This window comes from Triticum dicoccoides, chromosome 1B (assembly GCF_002162155.2).
Source record: "Triticum dicoccoides isolate Atlit2015 ecotype Zavitan chromosome 1B, WEW_v2.0, whole genome shotgun sequence".
Lineage (NCBI taxonomy): Eukaryota > Viridiplantae > Streptophyta > Magnoliopsida > Poales > Poaceae > Triticum > Triticum dicoccoides.
Genome location: NC_041381.1, coordinates 31,121,858 through 31,134,143, shown reverse-complemented (window position 1 = coordinate 31,134,143; position 12,286 = coordinate 31,121,858). Strand labels below are relative to the sequence as shown.

General features: G+C 49.2%; 1 protein-coding gene across 1 annotated transcript; it reads right to left on the bottom strand.

The window, feature by feature from the left end:
• Positions 1 to 8,043: 8,043 nt before the first annotated feature.
• LOC119300282 lies at positions 8,044 to 10,155 on the bottom strand. The gene is made up of 5 exons (XM_037577302.1): positions 9,604 to 10,155; positions 9,309 to 9,477; positions 9,003 to 9,223; positions 8,508 to 8,833; positions 8,044 to 8,374 (listed from the first exon to the last, which is right to left on the bottom strand). The coding sequence occupies exons 1-5, from the start codon at positions 10,145 to 10,147 to the stop codon at positions 8,147 to 8,149; spliced, it is 1,488 nt and encodes a 495-aa protein (XP_037433199.1). The 5' UTR covers positions 10,148 to 10,155; the 3' UTR covers positions 8,044 to 8,146.
• Between the last annotated feature and the right edge of the window lie 2,131 nt (positions 10,156 to 12,286).

The following is a 12,286-nucleotide window of genomic DNA, read 5'->3' as shown; positions in this document are numbered from 1 at the left end:
ATATAAAATATTTAAATGCTCAAATACCTCCAAACTAAAATGTTTCATGTTGGAAATAATCCAGCTATGGACCAGGAGTGATTTGGTGATTTTTGAAATTGCCTAGGTATTTTATTTAATTCAACAAAGTTGCAGAAATATTAGAAAAACAGAAAACAGAAGAAAATGAAAAAACACTTACCTGGCGCCTGCCCCGGCCCACCTGCCGGCCCAGCCCAGCACCGCTCCAGCGAGCTGCTTGCCGGCCAGGCAGGCAGGCAGGTGCCCGACGGCGACCGCGGCGTGCGCCACGCACCTGCTCGCCGCCTCGCCGCTCCCCTCGCCAGGTGACGTCGAGGATCGGCCTCCCTCTCTCCCCCGAACCCCCCAGACACCCCCTCTCCTCTCCAGCTCCTCCCCCTCGCACGCCCCAGCCATGGCCGACGCCATCGCCGCCACCCCCTCGCCGTAGCCACGCCCTCCGACCACCCCACGCCGTCTCACCGTGTCCAGGAGCTCCGCCGCTGTCCACTTCATCGAGCAGCCGAGCCCCGAGCGCTCGCAACGCCCGAGACCACCGCACCGACCTCGCCCGAGCTCACCGTCGCCGGAGATCCCCTTCAACGCCGTCGTCGCTCCGGTCCATCTCCGGCCGCACCAAGAACTCCGTCGCACTCACTGTGAGCTTAGCCATCTTCCCCTCCCTTCCGTTCTTGCTCCCGAGCCGTGTAGCAACTTCCCGGAGCTCAACCGCACCCACCGCCGTGGAGCTCGTCGCCGACGTGCTCCCGGTCATCCTCCGGCCACAAGATGGTGTCCATCTTACTCACCAAGTTCCGCAGCATCTAGCTAGCTACTCCACGAGCCTCACCGAACCCTCTAGCGCCAAGTTCACCTCCGATCGAACCCCGGTGGCCGCCAAAGTCGTCGCCGGCGCCAACTCCGGCCATCCCGACCTCAACGGACTCCGCCAAGAGCTGCGGTTTGTCCTCAGCTTCCCTCCGGTGGTCTCCGCGCCCCATTTGGTGGCCGAAATGGCCAAAACCACTTCCGCCGCCGCGTCGGGCTCGCCGGCGGCTAAACGCCGGTGCAGCCGACCCGGGTTTGACCACGGGTGGGCCCTGGTTGACTCCCCTGAGTCAATGACAGGTGGGGCCCAGCCCTGTTAATTAAACAGGATTAGTTTTAATTAAGTTTTAATTAAAATAATCACCCTGACATGCGGGACCCACTGTCAGGTTTGACCTGGACCAGTTCCGTTGACCTGCTGACGTCACACTGACGTCAGGCTGACGAAGTAATTGATTTTCTGGATTTAATTTAAATCAGGAAATTCCAGAATATTATTTAAACTTCAAAAATTCATAACTTTTATTCTGTAACTCCAAATTGGACAAATTATATATGAAAAATGATCAGAAAAATCCAATCTATCCATTTGTACTATTTTCATGCATGATCAAACAAGTTAAATTGATGTTTTAAGCAGAACAAGGAAAAGCACTTTAAAAGGCCATATTTGAATTTGAAATTTGAATCCTTGATTCAAATTTGTTCAAACCCTTCTGGTTTTAGTTGCATTAGCCCAATACACTCATTTTGCCATGACTCATGCATGCATCATATTGTTGCATACTGTTTGGTAATGGTTGTGAATCGGTGCTCTCTGCGGCAGGTTCTGTCCCCGAAGAGTACTCTGATTACCCTAGCGAAGAACCGTATCAGTGCATCGAACCATCAGGCAAGCAACCAACCATTTGATCATATCGATACAATCCCATGTTCTCGCTCCTGCTCTCTTTTACTGCATTAAGACAACGCGATTCAAACTGCTGTGTGCTACGGTAGTTGAACCCATTTCCTCTGCATGACCTGTCATTGCCACAGTAACTAGATGAAACTCACTAGCATGTGTAGGAGTTGTTTGAGCCATATGTATGTGTTGTTCCTACCTTGCTATGCCTGCTATGCTTAGAGTCGTGTCAGGTCTGGTTCATCTGGGTGATGGGCTAGAGTGAAATGATTATGTCGGTAATGAGAGTGGTGTGATGAACACGATTTGGTAAAGGTATCGATGAGAGGCCATGTAGGAGTACATGGTGGGTTGTTTCATTGAAGCCGACCTTAAGCACTGAGATCTGTATGCGTGATTTAAGATACAGCTACTACCATGCATTGGGCCCTGAAATATGACCCCGCTCGACTTCTTATTCACCCTAGCTCTCTGTCCAGGAGTTGCAAGTAGTTTCTGGTGTTTGTAGCCTACTGGAGGCCGTGGACAGCGCTGACCGTAGGGGTGGGCTGTGATGTGGTAGGTACGTGGCCGGGTGTACCGAATAACCGTTAGGTATCTCGGGAACCCTGTTCACATCGTTCGGGGCCGTATGGGAAACCTCGGCCGGACTCCCTGCGGATGGAACCTGAATAGGCGATAAACCTGGACTAGAGGCTTAAGTGTTTAGGTAGGTCGTGGTCTACACCCACGTCGGCTTTCGCTTGAAGTCTGCCGAGCACATGTCGTGTGCAGACGCTAAGTGGTGGAAACATGTATGAATAAGTACACCCCTGCAGGGTTATCATAATCTATTCGAATAGCCGCGTCCGCGGTAAAGGACTACTTGGTTGCCTATACAGTTCATAGACAAGTAAATGGAAACTGTTAAAAGCCTCAAGATAAGTGTGAGTGCCGAGGATGGCTCTTCCGTAGGAAGACGGAGGTGGATCCTCGGTAGTGTATTGAAGTGGTGAGTAGTGGACTCGTGTGCGCAAAACCATTTCAAGTTGGAGTATCGTAGGATAGCCTAGCCAAGAGTCAAAGCTGGCTTGCTGCAATAACTCCACCAACCCTTCTTGATACTATGCATGTATGTAGGATCTGATGTAAGTCTTGCTGAGTACCTTTGTACTCATGTTGCTATAATCTACATTTTTACAGAAGACGCTGCAACCCCTTCTGATGGGTTCTATGTAGATGTTGACATCAACGAGTAGGCTAAAGACCCAGGTGGTGACCCTGAGCTTGTGAAGGACCACGTAGTATAGCTAGGCTTTCCAAGCCTCTTTTATTTTACTAGTTGTCTGTACTCAGACAAGTTACTTCCGCTGCTGGTTTGTATGAATGTATGACTTGTATGTCGGGTCGTGAGACCCGTACCTTGTGTATGTTATGTATGGCTCACTGAGCCTTAAATAAAGTACTTGTGTCGTAGAGTCATGTTGTGATGCTTCGTTGTATTTGCACATATCGAGCATATTGTGTGTATGATTGAAATGCTTGGTATGTGTGGGATCTGACTATCTAGTTGTTTATCTTTAGTAGCCTCTCTTACCGGGAAATGTCTCCTAGTGTTACCGCTGAGCCATGGTAGCTTGCTACTGCTCTGGAACACTTAGGCTGGCCGGCATGTGTCCTTCTTCGTTCCTGTGTCTGTCCCTTCGGGGAAATGTCACGCTTTGAGTACCGGAGTCCTGTTAGCCCGCTACATCCCGGTTTACCGGAGTCCTGCTAGCCCAGTGCTACAGCCCGGACCCACTTGCTGATGACCGACACGTTCGAAGCTGGGTCATGGATGCCTGTCCCTGTAAGTCTGTGCCACTTTGGGTTTACGACTAGTCATGTCAGCCCGGGCTCTTTATCATATGGATGCTAGCGACACTTTCATATACGCGAGCCAAAAGGCGCAAACGGTCCCGGGAAAAGGTAAGACGACACCCGTGGGGATACCGTGCGTGAGGCCGCAAAGTGATATGAGGTGTTACCAGCTAGATCGATGTGACATCGAGTCGGGGTCCTGACAGCGTTGGTAGCTTTAGTTGCATTAGCCCAACACACTCATATTGCCATGTTTCATGCATGCATCATATTGTTGCACATTGTTTGGTGATGCCTGTGTATCGTTATCCTTTACGACAGGATCTGTCCCCGAGGAGTACCGTGACTACCCTAACGAAGAACCGTATCCGTGCATCGAACCATCAGGCAAGCAACCAACCATTTGATCATATCGATACAATCCCATGTTCTCGCTCCTGCTCTCTTTTACTGCATTAAGACAACGCGATTCAAACTGTTGTGTGCTACGGTAGTTGAACCCATTTCCTCTGCATGACCTGTCATTGCCACAGTAACTAGATGAAACCCACTAGCATGTGTAGGAGTTGATTGAGCCATATGTATGTGTTGTTCCTACCTTGCTATGCCTGCTATGCTTAGAGTCGTGTCAGGTCTGGTTCATCTGGGTGATGGGCTAGAGTGAAATGATTATGTCGGTAATGAGAGTGGTGTGATGAACACGATTTGGTAAAGGTATCGATGAGAGGCCATGTAGGAGTACATGGTGGGTTGTTTCATTGAAGCCGACCTTAAGCACTGAGATCTGTATGCGTGATTTAAGATACAGCTACTACCATGCATTGGGCCCTGAAATATGACCCCGCTCGACTTCTTATTCACCCTAGCTCTCTGTCCAGGAGTTGCAAGTAGTTTCTGGTGTTTGTAGCCTACTGGAGGCCGTGGATAGCGCTGACCGTAGGGGTGGGCTGTGATGCGGTAGGTACGTGGCCGGGTGTACCGAATACCCGTTAGGTATCTCGGGAACCCTGTTCACATCGTTCGGGGCCGTATGGGAAACCTCGGCCGGACTCCCTGCGGATGGAACCTGAATAGGCGATAAACCTGGACCAGAGGCTTAAGTGTTTAGGTAGGTCGTGGTCTACACCCACGTCGGCTTTCGCTTGAAGTCTGCCGAGCACATGTCGTGTGCAGACGCTAAGTGGTGGAAACATGTATGAAGAAGTACACCCCTGCAGGGTTATCATAATCTATTCGAATAGCCGCGTCCGCGGTAAAGGACTACTTGGTTGCCTATACAGTTCATAGACAAGTAAATGGAAACTGTTAAAAGCCTCAAGATAAGTGTGAGTGCCGAGGATGGCTCTTCCGTAGGAAGACGGAGGTGGATCCTCGGTAGTGTATTGGAGTGGTGAGTAGTGGACTCGTGTGCGCAAAACCATTTCAAGTTGGAGTATCGTAGGATAGCCTAGCCAAGAGTCAAAGCTGGCTTGCTGCAATAACTCCACCAACCCTTCTTGATACTATGCATGTATGTAGGATCTGATGTAAGTCTTGCTGAGTACCTTTGTACTCATGTTGCTATAATCTACATTTTTACAGAAGACGCTGCAACCCTTTCTGATGGGTTCTATGTAGACGTTGACATCAACGAGTAGGCTAAAGACCCAGGTGGTGACCCTGAGCTTGTGAAGGACCTTGTAGTATAGCCAGGCTTTCCAAGCCTCTTTTGTTTTACTAGTCGTCTGTACTCAGACAAGTTACTTCCGCTGCTGGTTTGTATGACTGTATGACTTGTATGTGGGGTCGTAAGACCCGTACCTTTGTGTATGTTATGTATGGCTCCCTGAGCCTTAAATAAAGTACTTGTGTCGTAGAGTCATGTTGTGATGCTTCGTTGTATTTGCACATATCGAGCATATTGTGTGTATGATTGAAATGCTTGGTATGTGTGGGATCTGACTATCTAGTTGTTTATCTTTAGTAGCCTCTCTTACCGGGAAATGTCTCCTAGTGTTACCGCTGAGTCATGGTAGCTTGCTACTGCTCTGGAACACTTAGGCTGGCCGGCATGTGTCCTTCTTCGTTCCTGTGTCTGTCCCTTCGGGGAAATGTCACGCTTTGAGTACCGGAGTCCTGTTAGCCCGCTACAACCCGGTTTACCGGAGTCCTGCTAGCCCAGTGCTACAGCCCGGACCCACTTGCTGATGACCGACACGTTCGAAGCTGGGTCATGGATGCCTGTCCCTGTAAGTCTGTGCCACTTTGGATTTACGACTAGTCATGTCAGCCCGGACTCTTTATCATATGGATGCTAGCGACACTATCATATACGTGAGCCAAAAGGCGCAAACGGTCCCGGGAAAAGGTAAGACGACACCCGTGGGGATACCGTGCGTGAGGCCGCAAAGTGATATGAGGTGTTACCAGCTAGATCGATGTGACATCGAGTCGGGGTCCTGACACATACGTACCCGGCACCACATCCAGGTGTAGGTATTTCCATGGCAAAACTTCTGCACCGGGTCGTATGGCATGTCCAGTTCCCTCTGAACGTTCACCGTCATCTCGTGCAGGTACTGCCGCACCTCCTCCTCCTCCTGTTGCTTACTGCTCAAGCTCACCGCCCCCTCTTCATGGAGGTTAGCAGCCGCATTAATGGGCTGCTCTTCCGGAATGACATCAGAAGAGTCAAAAATATTAGTAGGCGTTTGTATTTCATGCATGGTGTTTGCAGTTGCCTCCATGGCTGGCTCCGGTTAAGCAGCAGGAGGTGGTGGTGCCGGCTGCACTGCTTCTGCTGCAGCATATGTATTAAAGAGAATTGTTACAGTTGCGTGATTACTCCATATGAGATACTCTGCTGTGTATCTTCTCCGAAAGAAGGGAAAATAAAAAGCATCGTTGGTGGATATGCAAAAACTGATTATATATGCTTTGAAATATGCTGAAAGATGTAGTAACCATTTACAGGGTGCCACCCATTTCCATCCTTAGTGCCCCCATAATGTTTGCAACAAAGTTGAGCACAAACTCACCCGTGCGCCTATGGAAACTAAACCATATAAAATGCAGCAAAATTAGGGTTTGTACATGCATTTCATGGAGAATGTATACTTGTGTTGTGTTTTGGACACTTAGTCAATGTAGATCCGTTTGGCTCTACGGAATTGTTCGTCGACAGCAAAGTGATTGAGATAGAGGATAGCATGCTCAAAATTTCCTCGCGCCGAAACATTGCGATTACAGATAGCATCCTCAAAATTTGTGTGGGTCGCGGCACTATGAAGAAAGATGTGAACAAGTGGAAGCTCTGAAGTGTTTATAGACGGAAAATATTTTGTCAACGAATATTGCAACAAGTAATCTTTGCAAGATGGTATTTAGGTAGTGCTTATATGTTAGGAAGATCATGGTTTTCAATTTAAATTTTAGAAAAATTTCAACATCAACTGACATCACCGAAATATTCAGTTGAATTCATTTAAATATTTAAAAAAAGATAACTATTTGAATTCCTGTGTACTACTTAAGTCGCCAAAATATTTTGGCCAACACGCAAATATTTCAGCATGTACTGAAATTACTGAAATTTGGTGGATTTTATTGAAATCTCATTGATGAAAACCATGAGTACGATCGGTCAGAGTGCATGCATGTGCTTACTACATTGGAACTTGATCTGCCAAACGACATGGCATTGGCTACATTGTTGTCTCCCAAGTAGTGGCACGAAACCTTCTTCATCCTCCATTAAGTCCACGCTTGGGACACCATTGTTGTCGCTGCCGCTCACGAGGGGCGCCTCGGCAATATTAAATTGGTCATTTTGCATCAAGTACTCGCGCACCATCGAGGAGCAGCCGGAGGAGCGAGGGCTAAGAATGTATTCCTGGTATGCCGGCATCGGCATTTGACTTGAGCTGCAAGTGGACACCTCGTCTGGCACTTGAGCGTGGAAGCGTCGAGCCGACGACTCGCCCGGCATCTATTGGTGGTGCTGGACGGCCGGCGCCGGAGCCTGGACGTGTTGCACATGGTCGGTAGGTGCCGCATGTATGTCGTGAGCCATGGGCGATGGCATCTGCATTAGATCTGGTAACAACAAGTCATCCAACACTATATCACCGAAGCTATAATCTGACGACTGGTGCTGCATTTGCATTTGGTGGACGAGCGCTTGAAGGTGCCACTCCTAGTCGGACGGCGCTGCGGGCGACCACGCGTGTTCTCTCTCTGCTAGAATTCATAGCTGATGAATCCATTTATTTTTCCTGTTGTTCAAGTCACTTTATTATGTACTATTCAACTACTATTCATGTTAATTTTATGTGGTTTCATAATACTTTGTTGTGCGCTTGTTTTTCTTGCGAAATGTATATGTTATTACATTTCTTTCTGAGATCGATAGCATAAATCATGTATAACACGGGATAAATATAATAATGTATGGTGCTTACAATATTATGTACATGGCCAAGAATAAAATAAAATCTTACTTATTAACAACACATGATCACAATATTTTGAAAGATAAAACAGGTAGCAATCTTAGACATAAATTACAGTACGTAGTATAACCAAAATACATATATATTAGTTCGAAGCGCCACCAGCCTTCTTGGTACCGGAAGTGCCAGCTTCCCTGTCATTTTTGCCCCTGCTCTCCCTCTGCTTCTTCATACCCCTGACGATTTCAGCAAGCAGCCGTTCTTTCTCAACGACTGCTTCATTGACCTCCGTCTTGATTCTCAACAGTCCATTTAGTGTAACATTCAATGATTTCTCCACGAAGTTTATGATCCTCCTGTTGAGGGTACTAATCTGCAGGAAACACCAAATGACACTTGAAGTGTGTACTAAACATTTTTAGATACGATATTTATAGGATGTCCTATACTTCTAATAAAAGGAATATGAAGACCTATTCATGCATGCATGCATCAGTTGTACGTACCCGGCGCCACATCCAGGTGTAGGTATTGCCACGGCAAAACTTCTGTACCGGGCCGTATGGCATGTCCAGTTCCCTCCGAGCCTTCACCATCATCTCGTGCAAGTACTGCCGCATCTCCACCTCCTCCTCCTCCTCCACACTCAAGCTCGCCGTTCCCTCTTGCTGCAGCTTAGCAGCCTCACTAATGGGGTGCTCTTCCGGAACGACACCGGATGAGTTGAAAATATTAGTAGGCGTTAGTATTTCATGCACGGTGTTTGTAGTTGCCTCAATGGCCAGCTCCGGTTCAGCAGCAGGAGGCGGTGGTGCCGGCTGCGCTGCTTCTGCTGCAGCATATGTAATAAAGAGAATGGTTACAGTTGTGTGATCATTCCGTACAGAGATACTTTGTTGTGTATCTTTTCCGAAAGAAGAAAAAGAAGGCATCGTAGGCATCGTTGGTTGATAAACAAACTGATTATGTATGCTTCAAAATATGTACAAAGATGTACTAACCATTTACAGCAGTGGAGTTTATGATCATGTTCAGCATTGTAGTTTCCACTTGCTGCAATGTGTCGTTTCGAAGTGCCGGATTTGGGTTGACGTTGGATCTGGACGGCGCTCTCTGGACAGTTTCAGAGGTGTCCTCCAGGGTGCCCCCCTTTTCCATCCTTAGTGCATCCACAATGTTTGCAAGAAAGTTGAGCACAAACTCACCCGTGCGCCTATGGAAACTAAACCATATAAATGCAACAAAATTAGGGTTTGTGCATGGATTTCATGGAGAGTGTATATACTTGTGTTGTTTGAGACACTTACTCGATGTACATCCGTTCCGCTCTAGGGACTTGTCCGCCGACAGCAAAGTGATGGCGATCAAGTATAGCATGCTCAAAGGTTCCTCGCACCGACACATTGCGATTACGGATAGCATCCTCAAAGCTTGTGTGTGTGGTACTGTGGAGAAAGATGTGAACAAGTGGAACCTCTGCAAAATTTACAGGCGGAAAATCATTTGTCAAGGAATATTGTGACAAGTAATTTTTGCAAGATGGTAAGTAGCTAGTGCATATATGTTAGTAAGATGGGGAAGAGGGTGCATGCGTGTGCTTACCACATTGGAACCTGATTTGCCTAACAACATGGCATTCGCTACATTGTAGTTGCCCTGGCATGAGCGGCACGAAACCTTGCTCATCCTCCATTAAGCCCACACTTGGGACACCATTGCTGCCGCTGTCGCTCATGAGGGGTGCCTCGGCGATATCAGATTGGTCATTTTGGTTCAAGTACTCACGCACCATGGAGGAGCAGCCGGAGGAACGAGGGCTAAGGATGTCTTCCTGGCATGCCGGCATCAGCGTTTGACTGGAGCCGGAAGTGGACGCCTCGTCTGGCACTTGATCGTGGAAGCGTCGAGCCGACGACTCTCCTAGCATTTGGTTGGGGAAGCCTTGAGATGACGACTCGGCCGGCATCTGTTGGAGGTGGTGTTGGACGGCCGGTGCCGGAGCCTGGACTTGCTGCACATGGTCGGCAGGCGCCGCTTGTGTATCGTGAGCCATGGGAGATGGCATCTGCATCAGATCTTGGAGCAGCGAGTCGTCCAACACTATATCACCGAAGCTATAATCTGACGACTGATGCTGCATTTGCATTTGGTGGACGGGCGCTTGAAGGTGCTGCTCCTGGTGGAAGGGCGCCGCGGGCGTCGCCGTCGCCTGATGGTGCTGCATGTGAACCGACGCCTCCCCTGGTATTGGACCGTGGAAGTGGTGCGCCGATGACTCGCCTAGCGTCTGCTGGTGTTGGACGGCCGTCCCCGGAGCCTGAAGTTGCTGCACATGGTCGGAGGGCGCCACCGCCAGGTGAACGTCAGCGGTGGGCGTCAGCATCTGCATTAGATCGTGTAACAGCGACTCGTCCAGCATTATATCAGACGGCCCATCCAGCATTTGGTGGTCCTCGTGGTCGGCAGGCGCTGCCGGCGCCTGAGGGATATCCCCTAGCACATGCTGGTATTGATCGTGCTCATGCATCAGCGGCGGCGCCGGCGCCTGATGGTTCTGCATGTGAGCGGAAGGGGCGTTCTGAACCTGCATAAGTGGATGAACTTGAGGGATGGGCTCCGGCATCAGAATTTCATCCTGGAAGCCGTAAAAATACGGCTCGTAGTGCAGTTGCTGGTGTTGGATCGGCGGTGGCGCCGGTGCCTGGAGGTACTGCACGTCAACGTCACCGCCGGACGGCGGCGCCACCAGGTGGACCTGAGCAGCGTCGCGGGCCGGATCAGGATGTTGCTGGTGGACGAGAGTCGCCGGATCCTGTTGGTGTTGGGCGGCCACGGCCCTGGTTTGCCTGGCTCCCAGGAGATCCTCCATGGACGGCTCTTCCATGGCGTCGAAGTTGATGAAGCAGTCAACGTAACTCTCGTCGTGGTGCTCGTCGGCCATTGTGACTCTCTCGAGCGGCGGACGTGGACGCTGGCGAATGTGCCGGTGAAGTGGGGAAACAATGGCGGTGGAAACTGATTGTGTGAAGCGCACTGGCGGCTCTACACGGAAGGAGGTTTATGTATGGCGCAAAGGGACACGACAGTTCCAAGGGATGTGGCGGTTGCCGCGCGCGGAGGCACGCGTGAGGAAGGAAACACAACCGGCGGCGGTTAGAGTTCGCACGCTCTCGTTTTGATTTTGGCGGTTGGAGCACGTGCGATGGCTAACCGGATCGTAATCGTCGTACAGCGCCCGCGTACACGGTGGAGGTCTTTTTTTTCTCTCTTTTGAACACGTACACGGTGGAGGTCGTACTGCATGTCAGCGCGTGTTGAGTGGGGGTCGGCCATTTGATAGCGAAAATCGACAGCCACCTACGATCTTTTTTACACTCCTCCGTGGGTACTACCCCTTAAACACAAGAACGCGTTACTGGAATTTCACCATACGCCGACTGTTTGGCTCTTCGCCGAGGGCCAAACCACGGGCACTCGGCAAACAGATATACTACAAGAGTAATACTCGGCAAAGACAAGGACACGGCAACAAGATGTTGCCGAGCAGAAGACAAGGCGAAGAAGGCACACCCGGCAAACGCCACAGATGCCGAGAGCACAACACGGCAAAGAGACGCCATGTGGCGCGTCCGTTTGCATCTGACGGCTTCGTGACTTGCAGTTGTCTTTACCGAAAGCTAAACCGGAGCGCTGGCACCCCACCTGTCACCGAAACATTCTGACCTGACAGGTGGACCCATTGGAACCATCTGTTACTGAAACATTTCAAATTATTTGTAAACTTGTAAAAAGGAATAATATGAATCCAGAAATGTTTTCATCCCGTCATTGACTGAAACATTTTGACCTGACAGGTAGGCCCATGGGACCCACCTGTCAAGGCATGCTCTCGGGAAAAAAATAGCACTACTGGAGTGCTACCTTTGCCGAGAGGTGCTCTTGGAAAAATATGTCCTATCGCTCAGGTGATCATTCTTCCGAGCATGAGCTCTCGGTAAAGCAGCTTGTATTTTCGAGTGTTTTTCTCAGAAATATGTCTCATTGCTTCTGTTGTGAAGTTGTTTCATCTGTGATCCCTGCAATTGAAAACATATACATACATTTTCTGCCTATATCTTCAGTGCAGGAAATGATAACATATCGAATGAATGTGGGAGCTCCTAGCAGCCTAGAAATTCCTTGAGCACATCATACACATATTCTCATCGGCATAATTCATACAAATTCACATAGGCTAATAATTCATAGAAGTTCATAGAGCAAAAAATATTGCTCGAGCACATCA